Source organism: Adiantum capillus-veneris, chromosome 3 (genome assembly GCF_014529385.1).
Source record: "Adiantum capillus-veneris isolate H3 chromosome 3, ASM1452938v2, whole genome shotgun sequence".
NCBI classification, from domain to species: Eukaryota; Viridiplantae; Streptophyta; class Polypodiopsida; order Polypodiales; family Pteridaceae; genus Adiantum; species Adiantum capillus-veneris.
The window spans coordinates 61,430,289-61,454,728 of NC_140933.1; the positions used below are offsets into that span (position 1 = coordinate 61,430,289).

Sequence of the window (24,440 nt, forward strand, 5' to 3'; positions counted from 1 at the left end):
CATCGCAGCTTTTCGAATAGTGGGTGTAAATCTAGGTTCAAATATATGCTTTCACACAGCCAAACCACTGCGTGCACACACACATAGGCATACATAAATACAAGGTTTGAGAACATAAACGAAGAATAAAATTATAAAAACAACAAAGTCACATAAAGATTTTTAGAGGACTTTACATGCTTCTCATAGCCTTCATCAATTTGATTTTGCATGCAAGCAAGGCGTTTCTTGATGATTGAATGACAGGCTTCCATGCTCTTCTTCACAATCTTGTTGACAGGTTCATCCCTAGGCATTATTCTAAACTTGAGATTCAAATTATCTCATTTCTCCTCCACTCGCCGACGATTGAGGTTCTTTGTCTTTCTCACATTCAATGACCATTTTCTTTCTTTTGTTTGCAAAACGTGCCTCCATGTGCCTCCTACAGTCCAAGAAGCCTTGCATCCTTGTTTACATAGAGGGAAAACAAGGACCAGTGATACCTACAACAAGTTGGAATGGTTAGTTGCACCGCTTTGCAACTGGTAAAATAGAGGAAAGCACACAAATATGTACACACAACCGACTAGAAGGAGAAGATGAGCCCAGACATGCGGATGCCTGTAAATTGTTTCTAGAGAAATTGGTTGAGCACATTGGTGTCCATGGTATACCATAGTAAATCAATGATGCAAACCTTCTTTAGGATGGGTGCTAGTAATCTATGCTCAACCCATGTGCAAGCAAGTGCAGAACACACACCAAGTTAACATAAAAGATCTTCGAGCAAGACTCAAGAAGAAGTGACAATACATCAAAGCAAGACATTATCCATACTATGAGAATAGATTCAAGGCTTGGGATGATGCATCCCAATGTAGTATACTTGATAGCAACACCTGGTCCATATCAACTACCAACTTAAATCTAATTGATCTGAAAACAATAGATGTCATGGTTGCTAGCCTAGAAACACACAATGAGGTCTCCCCACAAAGATAGCGATATATGGACAACAAGCATATACAAAGAGAAACAATGTCCACTTGGGGTACAAAAATGGCAAGGGAAATGTTTTCCTGTGTGGTAGTAAACCTACCATCCCCGCCCTCTACAACACTCCTATTGTCATTTTGAATGGTGAGATTGAGGCACACATGGGACCCTAATGCAACAACACGTGGTGTGGACACATCTATAACAACATTGGGCTTTTTATTGGTTCAAATAGGTAGCTTTTTGCGGCATCTTAGTGAAACCATGTGCATCAAAATGAGCAATGGAATTTGCAAGAGAGAAAGGTTCAACTTTAAAGGGAAGTGCAAGGTATAGAGCCAGGGTAATCATTTTTATGTTGATATAAGCATCAGCCAATTTACTAATGATATCTTGCATAGTGTTTAGTAAATACTATATCCCCACTAATATTGCCAATTTCCCAATAGTGGGTGTAAAACTAGGTTCAAATATATGCTTTCACACAACCAAACCATGTACATGTATGCACACACAGACATAGGTATACATAAATACAAAGATTTGCAAGCATAAACAAAGAATATAATCAGCAAAACCACAAAGCCACAGAAAGAGTTTTAGAGCACTTTACATGCTTCTTGCGGTGTCTTGGTGACACAACCTTCATCAAAATGAGGAGTACAATAAGCAAGAAAGCAAGTCCATAACTAAAAATTTGCCAATAACAAGAAATTTTTTTGGAAATCTAAAATTTGAAAATCTACGATCAACTGGAAATAAAAAATTTGTAATTACTAGCAAATGGAAAAGGTGAACACATAGTGGGTGTAGAACTATGTTCTAATATACGTACATTCTCACACACCGACACCACACATGTACACACACATGAGCATACATCAATACAAAAGTTTGTGTATTGATTTGTTGTGATAGTTTTAGAGATGGAGGTGAGACTCAGCCACAATGAAGCCTAGCATCGAAAGAAGCATCAAACAGGAAATGTTGGCACACAAATGAGGAAGTTGGTATGGCATGTGCACCATGGAAGGTCGAACAAATTAATTCAGTACCAGTTGATTGTAACTTGAGAAGAAAATTCACAATTTGAAACCTACATGACCAAGAAATATAGCTATATATGCATAGATTCATGCTTAAAGGGAAGTGCAAAGTATAGATTCATGGTAGTCATCAGTATGTCTATATAAGCATCAATCAATTTATTAAATATATCATGCTGCAGTGTTTACTGGTTACTATATTCCCACTAGCATCTCCACTTTCCCAATAGTGGGTGTAAAACTAGGTTCAAATATATGCTTTCACATGCCCAAACCACCCGCATGCATGCACACACACACACACACACACACACACACACACACACACACACACACAAGAATACATAAATACAAAGATTTACAAACATAAACAATGAATATAAACAACAAAACAACAAAGTTAGAGAGAGATTTTTAGAGCACTATACATGATTCTCATAGCCATTGTCGATTTGCTTTTGGATGTGGGCAAGGCGTTGCTCTGTGGTTGAATGATATGCCCCCATGCGCTCCTTCACAATCTTGTTGAAAAATTCATCCTTAGGCATTGTTCTAAACTCGGGATTTGACTTGTTCCATTCATCCTCTGCTTGCCAACGGTTGAAGCTCTCAGTCTTTCTGACATTCAATGACTATTCTCTTTCTTTGTTTGCAAAATGTGCCTTCATGTACTTTTTCCATAGAGAGTGAAAGTATAGAGAGTAACTCGTCTTTCATGGTAGTCCAAGAAGCCTCAAACCCTTGTTTACATAGAGGGAAAACAAGGACCAATGGTCCATGTAACAAGCTGGAATGGTTAGCTGCATTGCTTTACAATTTGAGAAATAGCAAAAAGCAAATGATAAAGCAAACAAAAAAATGCACACAACCGGCGAGAAAGAGAAGACAAGCTCGTATATTTTGATGTGCGTAAAATGTTGTGAGACAAATTGGCTGAGCACATTGGTTTCCATGGTATACCACAATGAATCAATGATGTGAACCTTCTTTAGGATCGGTGTTGCTAATCTATGCCTAACCCACCTGCAAGAAAGCCAAGAATACACAGCAAGTTAAAATGAAAATCTTCCAACTAGACTTAGCACAGAGTGACCATACATCAAAGAAAGACATTATCCATGGTGTGCATATAGATTCAGGGCCTGGGAGAATGCCTCCCCATGTAGAGTACTTGATAGCAATGCCTGGTCCACATCAACTACCAACTTAAATCTAATCAATCTGAAAACAATAATGTCGTCGATGCTAGCCTAGAGACACACAATGAGGACTCAACACAAATATAGTGATAGATAGACAACAAGAAGATATAAAGAGCAACAATGTCTACTTGGGTTACAAACTTGACAGCAGCAATATCTCCATAGGATGGTAGTAACCCTAGCACCCCCGTCGTCTATAACACTCACATTTCCATTTTGAATGGTGAAGTTGAGGCACAATGGGGTCCCTGATGCAACACCAGGTAGTGTGGACACATCTAAAACAACATGGGTCTATTTGTTGGTTCAACTAAGGAGATTTTCATGATGTCTTTGTCAAACCACCTACATCAAAATGAGGAATTCGAATTAGCAAGGGAGAAAGCCCAGAATGGAAAATCTACAAATACCAAAAATAAAAAAATTGAATAACTAAAATTTGAAAATCTACCAGCTAATGAAGACAAAAAATCTATAATTACTAGCCAATGGAATGGGTAAACCTATCGTCAATGTAAAACTAGGTTCTAATACTGGTTGTAGAACTAGTTTCCACTATATGTGCATTCACACACACACATACACCACATGAGCATACATCAATACAAAAATTTGTGTAGATTGTTGGCATAGTTCTATACATGGAGTCAACAGACTTAGCCACAATCAAGGCTAGCATTGAAAGAACCATTAACACTAGAATGGTAACCTAACAGGACATAAAAGCGTCCTTTCAGGATTTTGGGAAAAATTTCCAAAACCATAGTAGATCCACTCATTTTGAAAAATCCTTTCATGAGCTTATAGTTCAATAACTACTACATATAGAAAAAATGAGAAACTTGTAATTTTTCTCATCCCTTGGTCACTACAAGCCTCCAAAGTTGATGGACCAGTGCATTTTGCCCAAAACACCAATTTCTTATGGTTGATTGCATATAAATAAGAGTGGGGATTTTTGTAGAACATGAGATAAAATGCCCCGTTAACTTCAATGGGTTGGTGACCAAAACATATGGTTGCTTTTACCTCACTAATTTTTTTTTGGGCAAAAAAATAGGTACAAAAAAGTTGCATTTTTGCCATTCTGCGGACCTATCATCAAAGTTTCTATAGTCACGCTCAATATAGATACTATATACATGTTTTCTTAGTTCCCTTTGGGCCGTTGGACTCAAAAGGAGCCATGGAGCATGTCAAAAGGATAATGTATCTCTTACAATTGGAACTTTGGGGGCAATGATAAAGTGCTAAATACAGCAAACATGAAAAAACTAGGTTTAGCATTATCACCTCTAGAAACCCATAGAAACTACTCAATATCTAGCCAAGTTTGTAGTCTATGATTAGATATAGTTACTACCTACAAAATACACACAATTGGCCTAAGAAACTAGCAATATTGAGAAAGTTATACTTGCTACTCTAAAATGTATCGTATTCTTCAGCAAAATCAAAAAACTCAACCATCATCATATACTATGCTATATAGCATATTAGGTCCCCCAAAACTCAAGGAAGATTAGCTTTATGTTATACATTACACTTACACAATAAAAATTGAATTTGGATATCAAGAAAGCCACCAAAAAATTCATAAAAGTGCTAATTTTGGCCAAAAAACAGGATTATGCAATTCTTGTAAATTGGTCATAACTTTCAATTTTAACACTTAGCTCTCCGTAAAAGCATCAAAACATGTTGAGAACTATGAAGGCCTAACCTCTAGCCATCTAAACCTCAAAAACATGAAGTTTAGAGTGGTATAGTTGCCAAAAATTGAAAAAAAAGCCAAAAACAGGACCCGTTTTTGCACACAGTTTAGGTTCAAAAATGTTGTGCAAGAGTAAGGTTAATGGTGAGATCGATACTCCAAAAAAAAAATGCTAAGTTTTTTTCAGCTCATAAGGCAACTTTGTGGATATATAGCACCTAGAAATTCATTTTCATACTCTTCAAATAATTCAAGCAAAATGGTCACTTAACAGGACACAAAAGTGTCCAAGGACATAAAAGTGTCATGTTACCATTCTAGTGTTAAATTTGTGTAGATTGTTGTCATAAGAGATGGAGTCAGACTTAGCCACAATGAAGGCTAGCATTGAAAGAACCATTAAATAGGAAATGTTGGCACACAAATTAGGTAGTTTGTAAGGCATGCACACCAGATCAGGTTGAAAGAATTAACTCAATAGTAGTTGGTTGTAGCTCAATCAAAAACTTCACAATGTAAAGCCTACATGACCAAGAAATATAGCTAGATATGCCTAGATTCACCTTTAAAAGGAAGTGCAAGGTATAAAATCATGGTATTCATCCGTATGTTGATATAAGCATCATCTAATTTACTAAATATATCATGCATAGTGTTTACTAAATACTATATCCCCACTAACATCCCCAATTTCCAAATAGCACAACCAAACCACGTGCATGCACACACACACACACACACACATAAGCATACATTATTACAAAGGTTTGCAAACATAAAAAAAGGATATAAGGAGCAAAACAACAAAGTTAGAGAAAGAGTTTTAGAGAAATTTGCATGCTTCTTACATCCTTTGTCTATTCACTTTGTGGGTGTGTGCAAGGTGTTGCTCAACGATTGAATGATGGGCTTCCATGCGGTCCTTCACAATCTTGTTCACAAATTCATCCCTAGGCATTGTTCTAAACTCAAAACTCAAGTTATCCCATTTATCCTCCACTCATTGATGATTGAGGTTCTTAACCTTTCTTGCACTCAATAACATCTTCTTTATTTGTTTGCAAAACATGCATCCTTGTGCTTTTTCCATAGAGAGTCAAAGTACAAAGAGGAACTCTTCTTTCCTGGTAGTCCAAGAAGCCTCACATCCTTGTTTAAATTGAGGGAAAACAAGGAAAAGTGGTGCCTGCAACAAGATTGAATGGTTAGTTGCACCGCTTTACAATTGGTAAAATAGTGGAATGCACATGATAAAGCACAAAAATACGTGCACACAGTCAGCCAAAATTAGAAGATGAGCTCAGACATGCTAATGCCTGTAAATTTTTGCGAGAGAAATCCGTTAAACACATTGTTTTTCATGGTATACCACAATAAATCAATGATGCAAACCTTCTTTAGGATGGATGTTGGTAATCGATGCTCAACCCACCAAGTAATCCTAGAACACACACCAAGTTAGCATCACATATCTTCCAATTGGACTCAACACAAATTGTCCACACATCAAAGCAAGACACTATCCATACTATGAAAATAGATTCAAGTTCTGGGATGATGCCTCCCCATGTAGTATACTTGATAACAATGCCTAGTCCACATCAACTTCTACCACTTAAATCTAATGGATTTGAAAAAAATAGATGTTTTCGATGCTAGCCTAGAAACACACAATGAGGATTCAACACAAAGATAGCGGTAGGTGGACAACAATAACATACAAAGAGCAGTAATGTCTACTTGGGGTACAAACGTGGTAGCGGTAATGTTTCTAGGCATGGTAGTAACCCTACCATCTCCACCCTCTACAACACTCACACTATCATTTTCAATAGTGAAGTTAAGGCACACATAGGACCCTAATGCAACACCATGTAGTGTGAACACATCTATAACAACATGGGTATTTTTGTTGGTTTGAATAAGGATAATTTTGTGGAGTCTTGGTGAAACCACCTACATCAAAATGAGGAGTAGAATTAGTATTGATTTGCTGTCATAGATCTAGATATGGAGGTCAGACTCAGCCACAATGAAGCCTATCATTGAAGGAAGCATTGAATAGGAAATGTCGGCATGAGAGGTTCAAAGAATTTGCTCAATAGCAGCTGGTTGTAAGTCAAGAAAAAACTTAAGAATCTAAAGCCTACATGACCAAGAAATATAGCTAGATATTCTAGATTCACCTTTAAGGCCGGGGAAGTGCAAAATATAGAGTCATGGTAGTCATCTATATGTCGATATAAGAATCGATCAATTTACTAAATATATCATGCATAGTTTTACTAAATACTATATCCCCACTAGCATTGCCACTAGGTTCAAATATATGCTTTCATGAACACACCCAAACCACACGCACATGCATGAACACACACGCATATGTATGCATAAATACAAAGGTTTGCAAACATAAACAAAGAATATAAGTAGCAAAACAACTAATTTAGAGAGAGAGTTTTAGAGCACATGGTGTGATGTCTTCTTTTGATCTTCTTCAGTGATGCTAATTTGGATGTAGCCTGAGTAGCCATTACATACCGTGTTACATGCTTCTCGTAGCCTTCATCAATTTTATTTTGGATGGGGGCAAGGCGTTGCATGACAGTTGAATGATAGGCTTCCATGTGCTCCTTCACAATCTTGTTGACAAATTCATCCCTAGGCATTGTTCAAAACCACGTTCTAAACTCGAAGATCAACTTATCCCATTTCTCCTCCGCTTGTCAACAATTGAGGCTCTCATCCTTTCTCATATTCAATGACCATTCTCTTTCTTTTTTTGCAAAACATACATCCATGTGCTTTTGCAATAGTAGAGAGTCAAAGTATAGAGAGGCTCTCAGCCTTTCTCATATTCAATGACCATTCTCTTTCTTTTTTTGCAAAACATACATCCATGTGCTTTTGCAATAGTAGAGAGTCAAAGTATAGAGAGTAACTCATCTTTACTTGTAGTGCAAGAAGCCTCACACCCTTGTTTACATATAGGGGACAATGACTAGTGGTGCTTGCAACAAGCTGGGATGGTATGCTGCATCACTTTACAATTGGTGAAATAGCAAAAAGCACATAATAAAGCACACAAATAGGTGCACACAACCGGCTAGAAGGAGAAGATGATCTCACACATTTGGATATTGGTAAACTATTGCGAGAGAAATTGGCTAAGCACATTGGTGTCCATGGTATACCATAATAAGCCAATGAAGCGAACCTTCTTTAGGATGGGTGCTAGTAGTCTATGCTCAACCCACCTGCAAGAAAGCCTAGAACACAGACTAAGTTAACATCACAAATCTTTCAACTAGACACAGCACAAAGTGACCAGACATCAAAGCAAGTCATTATCCATATTGTGCAAATAGACTCAAGGCCTGAGATGATGCCTCCCCATGTAGTATACTTGATAGCAATGTGTGGTCCGCATCATTTTCCAACTTAAGTGTAATGGATCTAAAAAAATAGATGTCGTTGATTCTATCAAGAAAAAGATAGTGATACATTGTCATTTTGAATGATGAAGTTGCAGAACGCATGGGACCTTGATGCAATACCACGTGGTGTGGACACATCTATAACATGGGTCTTTTTGCTGGTTCAAATAAAGAGATTTTTGTGGCATCCCAGTGAGACCACCTACATCAAAATGAGCAGTACATTTAGCAAGGGGGAAAGCCCAAAATTGAAATTCTATAGTTACCAAAAATATAAATTTTGAAAATAAAAAAGGTTAAAATATACCATCAAATGGAAAGGGTGAACATGTTGTGGGTGTAGAACTAGATTCCAATATATGTGCATTCTCACATACCCACACCACACATGTACACACATGCACAAGAATACACTAATACAAAATCTATGTACTGATTTGTTGTCATGGTTCTAGATATGGAGGTCACACTCAGCCACAATGAAGCCTAGCATTGAAAGAAGCATTAAATAGGAAATGTTAGCACAAATATAAGGCAGTTGGTACGACATGTACACCATGGGAGGTTGAAATAATTAACTCAATAGTAGCTGGTTGTAAATTGAGCAAAAACTTCACAATGTGAAGCCTACATGACCAATAGCTAGATATGCAAAGTGCAAGGTATAGATTCATGGTATTCATCCATATGTCAATATAAGCATCAACCAATTTACTACATACACCATGCAATGTGTTTACTAGATAGTATATCCCCTATAACATTGCCAATTTCTCAATAGGTGTAAAACTAGGTTTGAAAATATGGTTTCACACACCCAAACCACCTGCATGCATGCATGCACACACACACACACACATAAGCATACATAAATACAAAGGTTTGCAAACATAAACACAGAATATAAACAACAAAACAACAAAGTGAAAGAAAGAGTTTTAGAGAACTATACATGCTTCGCATAGCCTTCATTGATTCTCTTTTGGATGCGGGAAAGGCATTGCTTGATGGTGAATGATAGGCTTACATGCAATTCTTCACAATCGTGTTGACAAATTCATCCCTAGGAATTTTTCTAAACTCAAGATTCAACTTATCCCATTTCACCTCCACTCACCGACGATTGAGGTTCTCTACCTTTCTCACATTTAATGACCATTTTCCTCTTTGTTTGCAAAACGTGGCTTCATGTGCTCTTGTCATAGAGAGTCAAAGTATAAAGAGTAACTCTTCTTTTTTGGAAGTCCAAGAAGCCTTGCACCATTGTTTACATAGAGGGAAAACAAGGACCAGAGGATCCTCCAACAAGCCGGAATGTCTAGTTCATTGCTTTACAATTGGCAAAGTAGCAGAAAGCACATGATAAAGCACACAAATACCTGCAGACAGCTGACCAGAAGGAGAAGACAAGCTCAGGCATATTGATGCTCATAAATTTTTGCGAGAGAACTTGCCTAAGAGCATTGGTGTCAGTGGTATACCACAATGAATCAATGATGTGAATCTTCTTTAGGACGGGTGCTAGTTATCTATGCTCAATCCAATTGCAAGCAAGCCCATAACACCAAGTAAACATCGCAAATCTTTAAACTAGACTCAACACAAAGTGACCATACATCAAAGCAAGACATTATTTATACTATAGAAAATAGATTCAAGGCTTGGGACAATGCCTCCCCATGTACTATACTTGATAGCAATGTCTGGTCCACATCAAGTGCCAACTTAAATCTCATCAATCTGAAAAAAAAGATGTCCTCGATGCTAGCCAGGAAACACACAATGAGGACTCAACACAAATATAGTGATAGATCGACAACAAGAAGATATAAAGAGCAGCACTGTCTACTTGGGGTACTATTTTGGCAGCAATAATGTTTCCCCATGTGGTAGTAACCCTACAATCCCCACCCTCTACAACACTCACATAATCATTTTAAATGGTTAGGTTGAGGCACACATGGGACCCAGACACAACACCAGCTGGTGTGGACACATATATAACAACATTGATCTTTTTTATGGTTCAAATAGGAAGCTTTTTGTGGCGCTTCATTTAAACCACTTGCATCAAATTGACCAGTAGAATTAGGAAGGGAGCAAGCCCAGAACTAAAATTCTACAATTACCAAATATAGATATTTTGAAAATCTAAAATTTGAAAATCTACCACAAAATGGAAACAAAAAATTTGTAATTACTAGCAAATGGAAATGGTGAACCCATAGTGAATGTAGACCTAGGTTCCAATAGTGGGTGTATAACTATTCCGATAAATATGTACATTTTCACACACCAACACCACACATGTACACACACAAGCATACATCAATACAAAAACTTGTGTATTGATTTGTTGTCATAGTTCTAGAGATGGAGGTCAGACTCAACCACAATGAAGCCTAGCATTGAAAGAAGCATTAAATAGGAAATGTCGGCACAAAAATGAGGCCTTTGATATGGCATGTGCACCAAGGGAGGTTGCAAGAATTAACTCAAAAGAAGCTGGTTGTAATTCGAGCAAAAAATTCACAATGTGAAACCTACATGACCAAGAAGTATAGCTAGATATGCCTAGATTCACCTCTAAATAGAAGTGCAGGTTATAAAGTCATGGTACTCATCCATATGTCAATAGAAGCATCAATCAGTTTACTAAATAAATTATGCATAGTGTTTACTGAATATTATATCCCCACTAACGTCATCAATTTCCCAATAATGGGTGTAAAACTAGGTTCGAACCCAGGTTCGAACCCAAACCACCCACATGCATGGATACACACACATAAGCATACATAAGTACAAAGGTTTGCAAACATAAACAACAAAACAAAAAAAAGTTTTATAGTACGGTTTTCCAGTAGCTCAAAATTGAATTTTGAAGTTAGAGGTGTGTTAGTAAGCCTAAGAGCAACCCCTCCCTTGATTTTAGTCATCATTGGATGCCCCGACCCAGTGTAGGGATCATTTTTGTGTGCAAGCCAACCTAGGTCCAACCTGTCAGAGTCCATGATGCGGAAGCATAGAGACCAAGGAGAGAGAGAGAGAGAGAGAGAGAGAGAGAGAGAGAGAGAGAGAGAGAGAGAGAGAGAGAGAGAGAGAGAAAGAGAGAGAGAGAGAGAGAGAGAGAGAGAGAGAGAGACAGAGAGAGAGAGAGAGAGAATCTCCTGAACCAATCAATCTTGGCAAAATATTTGAAATGTGTATACAATGGAGGCAGGGGGTTGCTTATATAGCAACCTCAAGAAATTTCCCTACTTAAACATTGACAAATAAGTAGAATAAATACCTAAAATCCAAATAAATAATGGGATCACATTGGGCAGTTCACTCGAGATGCCAAAACACTAACACCCTCTCTATAGCTCATAGTGGACATCAATAGTGAGACCAAGTCAATGAAGAAGCTACCATGCTTGGGGGGTGCACTATGTAATCATGTTAATGTATAACATGAGTTTAAAAGGAGGGGTTTTAAAATACAAAAAATTTAGGCAATTTAACAGAGATACATTAAAATAAGGGGTTCTTATATTCAATTTTGGAAAAAATCATAAAATAAGAGGTCATTTTATTCATTTAGACATGTTAAAAGAGGGGTTTTTCTAATACCCCACTAACGCACATTATATACGGGGGTACTAAATGGTGAACCCCTTGAGCTACCATGGATACCCCAGCAGTGGCCACCAACTAGATAAACCTTGGTTTTGCTAACCTCAACTTTGTACTTGATAATAATGCCATCTTCAGCATCGGTTGCCTTTTTAGAAGATTTGCACTATAGACCACAATACATCCAAAATCCCCATTCGTGAACTATGAACACATCACGTTCAAAATATAATACTCCAAGATAATGAATTGTGTAGCACATATGTGCATGATTTGACTAGCAACAATGTATTGGTGCACTCATCCATAGTGTTTTAGATATGTTTGATTGGTTCCCTACCAAATTTGCCTACCCATACTTTGACAAATAAGTAAAATAAATACCTAAAATCCAAAATAAATAATGGGATCACATTGGACTGTTCACTCGAGATGCCAAAACTCTAACATAACCAAGCTTTCCCATTATTGATTTTGACATGCATTTGCATCAAATGATTGTGTACTAGGCAGAGAACCTACCTCTCATGTCTGATGTCAAAGCTAAGCATGTAGGGCATGGGAATTGCGAGAAAATCAGCTCCAAAGTAGCTTTCTCTCTCTCACACACACACAAACTCACAACTAGAAATGATAATTCAAATGCGGCTAGACTATACATACCTAGGGCCCTCGAGTCATTTTTTGTCCCCACCTCACAGTTAGTCCTACCTCATGTGTTTGATGAGTATCGTGTCAAAAATTTCCATAATCGGACACCATATGACCCCAATCCGTCCATTTTGCCCGACCAAGCTTTTTCAGTTTAAAAGCATTTTTAGCAACTTATCTGAATTCAACCATAACTTGATCGTTGTTACCCCATGTCTCTTTCTGAAGTCCATGTACTTGAATCTCTTGTTTTTGGTAATTTCTTGCTTTTGTCATCATTTATTGCTTAGAAAAGAAATAAAAGCAATAAAAAATAAAGAAAAATATCAAATTTGACCAAAAGGCTAAAAAATATCTAGATAATTAAGTAAGGTCAACTCTTAAAGAAAGTCTTTATTTGCAACTTTTTGGTGGATTGCTCCACTTCTTATTATTATTTTTAGCAAAGAACCTTATTATTTGCGTATTTACACACACCTAAGGGCTCATTTTTAATGTTTGACCTTTGCTCTTGAATCTCTTCATCTTTCCAAATACAAAATCAATAATTGTAGCAAAAAACAAGAAATCCACTGTGAATTATAACACAAAAGTCAAGGAAACAGTGCTCTTTTCTTTCTAATATCAAGATTTGCATTCAGAATGCTTTAGAATGCCTCCCCCTCCTAGTCGGAGTACTTCCGGTCGATAATGTGTCATCTATGTTGAGTTGTGCATGGGATGTAAAGTGGTGCCTTATGCAAGGCCATGTAAGGGGCCCTACATATGCACACTCAGCTAATGCATGGAAATTTTGATGATGTGCAAGATGCAGGTCTTAAGCAAATTACTTAAGGGCATTCGATGGTGAAGTTCACATGTGTAGATGTTAATGAGTGTTTACCATGTAGTAAGCATTGTACCTCAATAGCTTGTTGATGAATTAATGAATGGTTGTTTCTAAAATTGTGGTTGAGGGATAGGCCGCCATACCTTGATAGTGGTTGTAGATTTGGAAGAGTGTTCGGGTGGTTGTGGCACATCTGAATTGGATGTTTCTTTTGGCAATTCTTGTTGCTTTGGAATCCACTTTTATTTTGATGATTGTAGAATGTGCTTGGGTTGTGGTATCCACTTTGTTTTGTCTTGGAATATCCGTGGCTTTGGAAGTGAAGTAGTCCACCTAACATTTTGGTTTTTCGTAGTTATAATTGTTGCCACAAGTTTTGAAGCTGTAGTTAAACCTTTGGGATCCAAACAAAGTTTCCTTGGACATGTGGGTTCCTTTAGGTATCCAATTCTGCTTTGTAGTTTGTGGTCTGGTTGACTTTGTCTTTACTAGAGCACCTTGCCATTTAGGTATCCACATTTACTTCAATTTTTTGTTGTGCAAATAAGTAGGCTATTTTTGAGGTGCACTTGATGATAGGTGGGTGTGCATTCATGATTTTTACTAAAGAGAGGGGACAATTGGAAGATGTAGTTTCAAGGCTATCACTAGACCCGATAGCTATAGTGGCTTGAATTGGTTGTTGTGTCTCTAATGCGGTCACACTATTGGATTCATTTTTGTTTTTGACGCAGACCTTCTCGAAAAGATACTTGTTCTCTTCCATGGAAGCAAAATTGGCATACATTACTTGGTTCCTATTGTAAAATGCACCTGATTCTTGGACCATTGTATATACACGTAGTATTTGCGTTGCCATGGTGTGCCCAGTATTAACTGATTATTGGAGGCATCTGGTGGTAGTACAAAAAAGATATGGGGAAATTCATATCCATTGATGTGTATTGTGAGCTCCACAAAACCTGTAGCAATACTGGTAGCTCCATTGAATCCTATAGATGTTCGTTTCAAAGGCTGCATGACCAATTATGGAATTTTTTGGTACAGATTCCAACTGATTATATTCAAATGAGCATCAGATTCAACCAACACATGAATAGGTACTCGTTTTGCTCCTAGATTTGCAAAAATATATGGCTCCATATTTTCTTCATCCTCCCCGATGCTTGTAATCTAATGCATCCGCATAGTATTATGAGTCTCAAGCTGTCCTTTTCTTTGCTTCCTTTTCGTTGCGTGCTCTTTTGGCTTCTTATTGTGCCTATTGAATCTCAAGCATTTGCTTTTCTTTCTTGCTTCTAGCTGCATGTGCCCTTTCACGCATCTCTTGCGTCAATGGCAAGTGATACTTTTAAGCATGCAACCACTTATCCATTTTAGCATTTCATGTCAATCCAATGTCACAAGATTAATGGCCCCAATCGATGATATAGAATGAATCATGAATGGTTCCATTCCTCGCTTTCTAAATTTCTTTTTTTCTTCCTTAAGAGTATAGACAAGAACATAATCCCATGGTGCAAAGTCTTTGGATTTTATATTCTTGTCACGAAACTCTTTCATGTGTTGTTTTTGGACATATATTGTGATTATTGTCTTTAATCTAATTTCATCCAACTTTTTGTCATCCAGGCGGTCAGATCATTCATGTCCAATCCATTCCATTTTGTTGGCTATCTGCATGGTTAAAATTAAAAACTCTATGTGTAATATTGCATTAACACTAGAATGGTAACCTAACAGGACATAAAAGTGTCCTTTCAGGGTTTTGGGAGAAATTTCCAAAACCATAGTAGATCCACTCATTTTGAAAAATCCTTTCATGAGCTTATAGTTCAATAACTACTACATATGGAAAAAATGAGAAACTTGTAATTTTTCTCATCCCTTGGTCACTACAAGCCTCCAAAGTTGATGGACCATTGCATTTTGCCCAAAACAGCAATTTCTTACGGTTGATTGCATATAAATAAGAGTGGAGATTTTTGTAGGACATGAGATAAAATGAGGACATGAGATAAAATGCCCCGTTAACTTCAATGGGTTGGTGACCAAAACATTTGGTTGCTTTTACCTCACTAATTGTTTTTTGGGCAAAAAAATAGGTACAAAAAAGTTGCATTTTTGCTATTCTGCGGACCTATCATCAAAGTTTCTATAGTCACGCTCAATACAGATACTATATACATGTTTTCTTAGTTCCCTTTGGGCCTCTGGATTCAAAAGGAGCCATGGAGCATGTCAAAAGGATAATGGATCTCTTACAATTGGAACCTTGGGGGCAATGATAAAGTGCTAAATACAACAAACATGAAAAAACTAGGTTTAGCATTATCACCTCTAGAAACCCATAGAAACTACTCAATATCTAGCCAAGTTTGTAGTCTTTGATTAGATATGGTTACTACCTACAAAATACACACAATTGGCCTAAGAAACTAGCAATATTGAGAAAGTTATACTTGCTACTCTAAAATGTATTGTATTCTTCAGCAAAATCAAAAACTCAACCATCATCATATACTATGCTATATAGCATATTAGGTCCCCCAAAACTCAAGGAAGATTAGCTTTATGTTATACATTACACTTACACAATCAAAATTGAATTTGAATATCAAGAAAGCCACCAAAAAATTCATAAAAGTGCTAATTTTGGCCAAAAAACAGGATTATGCAATTCTTATAAATTGGTCATAACTTTCAATTTTAACACTTAGCTCTCTCTAAAAGCATCAAAACATGTTGAGAACTATGAAGGCCTAACCTCTAGCCATCTAAACCTCACAAACATGAAGTTTAGAGTGGTATAGTTGCCAAAAATTGAAAAAAAAGCCAAAAACAGGACCCGTTTTTTCACACAGTTTAGGTTCAAAAATGTTGTGCAAGAGTAAGGTTAATGGTGAGATCGATACTCCAAAAAAAAAATGCTAAGTTTTTTTTCAGCTCATAAGGCAACTTTGTGGATATATAGCACCTAGAAATTCATTTTCATACTCTTCAAATAATTCAAGCAAAATGGTCACTTAACAGGACACAAAAGTGTCGAAGGACATAAAAGTGTCTTGTTACCATTCTAGTGTTAAGTCCAAACACCCTCTTATAAGGTGTAGTCCCTAAAACAGTTTTGTATGCAACTCTATAAGCCCAACAATAGAGTGCAACTTTTGATAATCCGATCTATTTTCCTTCACAATTTAGCGAGAACTGTGCACAAGACTTTGTTGGTGCTCTTGGCTTGATCATTAGCTCGTGGATGATACATGGCCAATTTTCTATGTAAGACCATGAATTCATCAAGCAAGTACTCAATTACTTTGTTAACAAAATGTGTCCCTTGATCACCTAACAATCTTGATAGGCAAATTGTACCGTGTGAGAACATTTTCATACAAGAATTATGTCATGGTGCACGCATCAAATTTTTTTGTGGCTTTAACTTCAACCCACTTGGTCAAATAGTATGTAGCTACTGTGATATACTCTACATGAGTTTTTTAAGAGAACGGTGCTATGGGGCCCACAAAATCTAGACCCCACTTGGCAAATGTTTGTGCTCCTATCATTGGTCTTATCGGCATTTCCTCCTTTGTTATTGGAACTTTTATCCTTTGATACTCATCACACTGCTTCACAAATGCTTCAACATCCATAAAGAGTGTAGGCCATCTTTCAGCTAAAAATTGCCTTCTTCTTGCCTTGAGTGTGCTTCCTACAAGATCGGTATGTGATCACTTTTTGATGCACAAAGTTTAAGTTGATTATCTTTGCAGGATTTTTACAGCTGGTTGATAATTAATTCATATGATTGTGCTTCAGTTTTAATTTCTTTCATCCTTGTTTTGGACATGTTTGCAAGGAAAGGAACCTGGTTCAAAAAATCCACAATATACTTAGTTCAATGTGGTGCTATATTCACCTGGAAATTATTGTGTACTCCTTAGGGGTGTTGCATGTACATGATTTGCAATTCTTAACACAAATGTGTGCATCAAACTTCATACTAGGCTAGAAAACTCCCATCTTTGTCAAATTTTGATATGTTTTGGTTTTCCCATGATGAATAAAGTCCATTATGACATGTGCTTCCTTTAGGTACAAAGGAATGTCAGAGGCTTCTATGCATAATTTCAAGATGCCATCTAAACCCCTATAATAAAGTCGTTTGCTAAGCAGATGAAAAGGAATGATTTGCTCGATCAAGCTCCTATCAACTAACTTTCCCAATCTATCAACAATTGTCCTGTAGACAAAAGTGGAATTATAATCTCACTCCATCGAGGGATCCTTTCTAGGTTAAATAGGTATGCATCTAGCAAATCATTTTCAACTCTATCTAGGCTCTTTCTGTTTAGTAACCTAGAAAGGTGATCAGCTTGTTGATGAGTTGTACCCTTTTTTACCACAACTATGAAATCAAATTCAAGGAAGATGATGAACCATCTAACTATTCGACTCGTGTTGTGTGACTTGTTGATGAGATACAATAGTGCTTGGTGATCCATAAAGAAAATGAAGTGGTGTTCTAGGAGATAATGCCTGAATTTCTTCACGTCATAAGTAGTTGTGTAGTTTTGTTCAGCACTGTTTAGTTGACGACTGACATAGCATATCAAAAGGTCCATAGTGCCTTCACCAGGTTGTGCCATGACATATCCAATGGCAAAAGAAAAGGCATCTAAATGAACATGAAAGATTTTGATCCAATCTAGTGCTTTGAGGATTGGTGTTGATACCAATGTGTATCAATACTTGCTTCAACATTTGCAATGCTTCCTCACAATTTTTTGTCCACCCAAAGGTTACAATCAGACCATAGAGAGGCTTAGCTATGATTGTGAACATGTAGATAAATTTTTTGTAGTATCCACAATGTCTCATGAATGATTGAACCTCTGTTATTGTTTTTGGACGTGGCATGTCCGCAATCACCTTGATTTTATCCATATCCGTGGATATTCCATTCGCAAACACAATATGACCAAAGATCTTGCCTTGTCTAACCATGAAAACACTTTCTTTTTTAATCCAGGTAGATTCGATAGGTGCAGAATTTCCAAAAAACTTTTTTTAGAGGCTCTATACGGTCTCCCCGTAATATGGAGTGCACACATAAGTCGCCCATAGGATCTCTTTTCACATGATTTTGCACTATAGGGTTCAACATCATGAGCTACTACTCAAGAGGGAGCGCATAGCTAGGTGCGACAAGCATTTTCCTACTTCTAATCGCACTTAGTAAGGTATGCACTTTCTCCATCGCAACAGCTCATGATATTGTCGTAGATTGCAATGTGGAAATTTTAGTCACAAGTTCTTTAAAACTTATTGTAATAAGCATTGAGAGTTATTAAAGCTCTCTTGAAGTAGAGATGTAAAGTGGTCTTGCCTCCCCTCAATAGTATCTAACATAGGGTATTGAATGAAGTATAAGTGGTGGGATCTAGGGCGCTGAGGTGAAGCACATTCAAGGGGGTCACTATGTATAAATTGTGTATATCGCGTGCATTCAAGGACCATTTTTAATACTCTTTATATTCGTGAATTTTTTGTGAATAAAATACATCCTTTTTTTATTCAATTTGTAATTTTTTTTCCAATTCTATCTTATAGTACCCTTCTTATGTGAAAATGTGAGAAAAAATGAAATTTAATAACCCCTTTTACTGCACTCACGCGATAGTCACATAATTATTGAGTGACCCCCTCGAGGAAGCACATTTCTCGCAAAGCATAAACATTGTCTGATTTTTTCTTGTTTACTTTTTTGTCCATGTTTACTTTTTTGGTCCGTGTTTACTTTTGGCCCTGTCCAAGTTCACTTTATGAGACAATGGCTTCACCTTGGGGACAAGCAAACCCACGCGGGCGTGTGATTAGGGCGTTGGGATGCCAACAAGGAGGTCTTGGGTTCGAGTCGTAGACGTGGGGGGTTGTGGATCAATGCGTTGATGTTTTTTCCTCCGTCCATTCTCCTCAAGATCTCTGCAGCCCGTCCACAATCGCTGATTTCACCGCCTTGGGGTCTTAATGACCCAGTGTTAGATAGTTCTAAGTTCAGTCTGCACCCAGAAATAGAGCTTCAGAATTGCAATGAGTATATCAATTTAGACATTGTGATTATGCATGTGCATAGCTGTCAAATGACATATTACTGATGCCAATAATATTGGCATAATTACAAACCCACTTGCATAAATTCATATAAGACAAATAGCTACATGCATGAGACCATGCAAGAGAATAGTTTCAGAAAGTGATTAGTAACTTTATATCGTTTGACATTGTCTTAGACGACCAAACATGGTCGCACACAGCAGATATATTTCGTGTGTTCTTGAGGCCAATAATCTCTTTAAAGAGAGTGAATGAAGGTAGCAACAAGGTCTCTATTTGCACCGGCTCGTCCTCATACATCCTTGGTGCATGGCGTCAACAGGCAAAATCTCTCTCTCTCTCCTCCATGTGCCTTGTCCACTCATGGCCAAATGGAGCAACTCAAGAACACACACACTTCACTAGGTCATTTCATCTACTAGACGACTTGCTCTTAACGCAACAAGCCATCACTACTGCAATTTCCCATTGCGTCGCCAACATCTCACACCTCGTGTTGTGAGAACCCACAAAGAAAGCCTTATTCAGTCAGTCTCTCTCTCTCTCAAGAAGATGAGATAGAGAGAGAGTGTTGCCCACCTACAGACCCTCTTCCTTCCCTTGGTAGCCACATCTCTCCTGCTTGCATACTCACATAGCACCCTACCCTGCGCTTGTCATTGCTCCCTTTGCATCGCCCATTAGCAGCCCTCGAGCACCTCCCTTCGCAACTCCGATTTCTGGTACAATAGAGAGAGAGAGAGAGAGAGAGAGAGAGAGAGAGCTAGGGAAGACCTCGCGATGCTCAGATAGAGAGAGTATTGGAGCGCGAAGAGAGCGTGCCTTGCATCGCAATGCCTTACCAGACATAGAGAGAGGGAAAGATTGTATTGTGTTTCCAACCAAGATCATGACACGAAGAGAGAGAGAGAGAGAGAGAGAGAGAGAGAGGCTTGCCAACGAGGTTCCAAATCATCAAAAATAGAAAAAACCTAACCATCCCCCCTCGCGCATCAGTCTGCGTCAATATAGGAAAGTACTAGTACGGCCGTCGGCGGCTTCTTTATCGTGCCCAGAGAACTTTTGGACTGCAGCCTTCAACTCGCAGCTCTCGACAATGTCTTTATAAAATACATATAGAATTGATCTCTAAAGTTAAGGTAGGATTCAAGCTTTTTCCTTTTCTTTCTCCAAAGCGAGGTATCTTGTGAGATGCCAATTAATGAAAACGTTTGGCTCCCCTACTTAGAGGAATTAGTCCACTCTAGTAGTAGAAATGAAAATTTTACGCCTTATATTCATGAAAGTTTTTAGTCCGAACTTTAAAGCATAGATGTAAGCACTCGTGCATAAGCTACATCTGTGACTAGAAGTAATGTAGGTTTTGAGATTTGCCAAGTAATGCACGCCTCAATGATACTTTCTTGACCTACAAGAGTTCACTCACTAATTTTACGATCACTTTCCAAATCAATCTTGTGAAGTAGGAAAATACACCATGGGCATATACTTTGCTAATTTGTTACACTCATGAGAGCCTTTTTTGTGCATACATAGTTTCTTCGATTCACACAATGAGAATAGCAAAGTGGGATATTAAGAGAAAAAATTGTTTTCTATTATTAGTCCCTGATTAGCACTAGTTTGTTAATCTAATAGGACATAAAAATGTCTTTTTAGTTAGGGTTTAGGAAAATATAGCAAATACTCTTATCATATATATGTGTTTGTAGAAGCCCTTACTTCAGCTCAAAGCTACAAACACACTCTATGTGGGAAAATAAGAAACACTTACAAATCTTGAGTGTATGGTCATGAGGAGCTCTCAAAGCGAGAGGAGTGCTCCATTTGACTAGAAACAACATACTTGCTCGGTGAACCCCATTTCACACGAGGTACAAAAATTTGGAGGCAATGAGCTGATTTTTCTCATAAAAATCAATTGAGTTCTTGATCAAAATCTATGGTCGCTGTAGGCCCAAAAAAAAAAATCGACCATAAAATTAAGTATAAAACTGCACATTCTTTGCATTCCACTCACTTATCATCAATGTTTCTATGTTTACACCTATCATCACCTTTGTATTGCATTCTACTAACCTATCATCAATGTTTTTATGTTTACACCTATCATTACCTTTATAAATTCTTACACTTTACACACTTCCGTCCTTTACTTTCAAGTCCAAGCTTGGGCCATAGCATCCAATAGGTAATTTTTCCATTTTTAAAAGCATAATATCAGCTTTAGAATTACCTATGCTATCTATGTAGCACTTTAGAGCTGGTCAATTACCTATGCCAGCTACACAGCACTTTAGAGGTCCACTAAGCTATGTTTTAGGGTGATCTAATGCCCAATTCATGAACATTGACAAAAAAATAGTACACATTTTTGGATAGTTAGTCTGGATAGTTAGACTTAAAAATGTTATTCAAACCCAACTCTAAAGGAGAAATTGATAGCTAAGAAAATTCCAAGTTTTTTTCGCGTCACAAGCTAGCTTTGTGGATATAGTGCACTTAAGAACCTCCTTGGTCTATCAAGAAAAAGTTGTTAAGAGAACACAAAAGTTTCCAAGGACATAAGTGTTCTGCTATCAATCTCATGCTAAGACCGTGTGTGTGTGTGTGTGTGTGTGTGTGTGTGTGTGTGTGTGTGTGAGAGAGAGAGAGAGAGAGAGAGAGAGAGAGAGAGAGAGAACGCCAATTAAAACCTTTCGATCGTCTTCATCAATGTATGAACCATGTAGCAATTCCTAGTTTAGAGATAGCCTTATCAAACCTCTCTATTGTCGGAGGTGTTTCTAAGAAATATTAGGTGTCTCTAAGAACACAAGATAATGCTCATCATCTTTGAGTTGAGTACCGTCTACAAGCAAGAAAAAGAGAGTTTATGAATAAGGCAGAATCTCATTAAAAAAAAACGTCATGATTAGCTAGAACTATTTGTAAAGTATACACGTGCCCTTATTCACAAGGCATGTATGCACACATTAGCATACATGCGATTATGTTTAAGAAATGTTCTTGGTACATAGATTGGACTATGGTTTACAAATAAGGAATCAATACGAGTTGGTTCACAAGTGTTCAAGTGGTACGATGGTTAGCACATTACAAACATTCACCTACAGGAGAGTAAGGTTACAAGTGCGTGAAGGTCTTTACTTATAGCCTTAGGTGGTATTTTGTGACCTACATCATTACACAACAAGTTTGTGACATTTTCCAATGTGAGAAAGGAGCTCTTTTCACATGATCTTTCACTATAGGGTTCAACATCATGAGCTACTACTCAAGAGTGAGTGCATAGCTAAGTGTGGTTGGGAGCAGAAGAGTGCGGGCCCTCACCCATGACGTGCATTCCCCTACTCCTAGTCGCACTTAGTTAGTGCATGCGCTTCCTCCCTCTCAACACCTCATGATATTGTAATAGGCTACAATGTGGGAATTATAATCAGAATTTCTATAAAAATTATTGTAATAAACATTGAGAATTATTAAAGCTCTCTTGAAGTAGAGAAGTAAAGTGCGCCAGCTCCACCCAAAAAAAAAAGCTTGAGAATTGCAATGAACACATCAATTAAGACATTGTGGTTATGCATGTGCATCAGCTGTCAATGCAAATAATATTGGCATAATTACAAACCCACTTGCATAGATTCATATAAGACAAATAGCTACATGCATGAGACCATGCAGCAGGCACAACTAAATAGTTTCAGAAAGTGATTAGCAACTATGTATCGCTTGACCGCTGTCTTAGACGACCAAACATGGCCGCACACAACCACAAGAAGTTTTGGACAAATTCTCACAATAATTCCCACATTGCGACTAACCTCAACATCATGAGCTTTTGTGAGGGAGGCACCGAATACCTAGCTAGGTACAATTACCGCTGGCCCGGTGGGGGGGCCGGGGTCCCCTGCCCCCAATCATACCTAGCTAGGTATGAGGAGCCTCTATCGCAGAAGCTCATGATGTTATGCATTGTATTAAAACACTAAAAAAGACTCCGTTTCCCTACATGAGAAAATTTCCAAATCTTCTTGTGAACAGATCCAGTGCGCTTGGCCATATCTTGTGCGTTCTAGAGGCCAGTAAGCTCTTTGAAGAGAGTGAACGAAGGTAGCAACAAGATATAACAGTGTGGAAAGGAAAGAACCATTTTTACGGCAAATGAAGGCTTTAGAAAGAAAGGGATTCATGGAGTAGATTTTGATACCTTGTTAGACGTACGAGGTAAGTGGCCTGGTTCGTTAGGTTGAGCTCAGAGCATGGGTGATATCGCCATGCACGTACAGACCCATCTTCTGGATGACGAAGAAGAGCGCATCGACCCTTAGTGTTGGGCCACTGGGTGCATGCAGCTCGGCACAGCCCTGAGAGAGAGAGAGAGAGAGAGAGAGAGAGAGAGAGAGGGTTGTGCCGTGGCCACATGGCACCAAGTGGGCAGAACCGTACGATTAGGGTGCCGCAGTGGTGCGGAGTGGAGAGTGGAGGTGAGTGAGCACGACGTTGTTGTTGTTGTTGATGATAGCTGGTACCGCGTATGGACACTCTTATATATAAAGAGGTCAGTGGCACGTCCCTCCATCCTTATCCTCTTCAGATTGAAACATGGGTCCTCCAAAAGAGAGAGAGAGAGAGAGAGAGAGAGAGAGTACGTGTCATGTGTGAGTACGAGAGAGAGAGAGGGAGAGAGAGTCCATACAGGCCCGGCCAAATCATGCAACCCTTTTTTGGAGCTGAGTGCGAAGCCCCTTTTTCCACCTTTGACTCATGATCTCCTTCTCACCACCATGAAATGTTCACGTCCTTTCCCACCATCCCATCCCTTGGCCCTTTCGCCTTGGCCAACAG

General features: G+C 38.1%; 1 protein-coding gene across 3 annotated transcripts; it reads right to left on the bottom strand.

Moving 5' to 3' along the window:
• Positions 1 to 88: 88 nt before the first annotated feature.
• LOC147461007 (uncharacterized) lies at positions 89 to 24,130 on the bottom strand. 3 transcript variants are annotated; one of them, XM_086508669.1, is made up of 7 exons: positions 23,803 to 24,130; positions 22,289 to 22,443; positions 7,482 to 8,579; positions 6,333 to 6,381; positions 5,789 to 6,126; positions 2,453 to 3,571; positions 89 to 485 (listed from the first exon to the last, which is right to left on the bottom strand). In XM_086508669.1, exons 3-5 carry the CDS (start codon positions 7,607 to 7,609, stop codon positions 6,037 to 6,039), a joined length of 267 nt encoding a protein of 88 aa, XP_086364795.1. In that variant the 5' UTR covers positions 7,610 to 8,579; positions 22,289 to 22,443; positions 23,803 to 24,130; the 3' UTR covers positions 89 to 485; positions 2,453 to 3,571; positions 5,789 to 6,036. The 3 variants fall into 3 exon arrangements, with proteins under 3 accessions (XP_086364795.1, XP_086364794.1, XP_086364793.1); XM_086508668.1 differs by lacking the exon at positions 22,289 to 22,443 and adding an exon at positions 19,319 to 19,537 and having other exon boundaries at positions 23,803 to 24,126; XM_086508667.1 differs by lacking the exon at positions 7,482 to 8,579 and adding an exon at positions 19,319 to 19,537 and having other exon boundaries at positions 93 to 485; positions 23,803 to 24,124.
• Between the last annotated feature and the right edge of the window lie 310 nt (positions 24,131 to 24,440).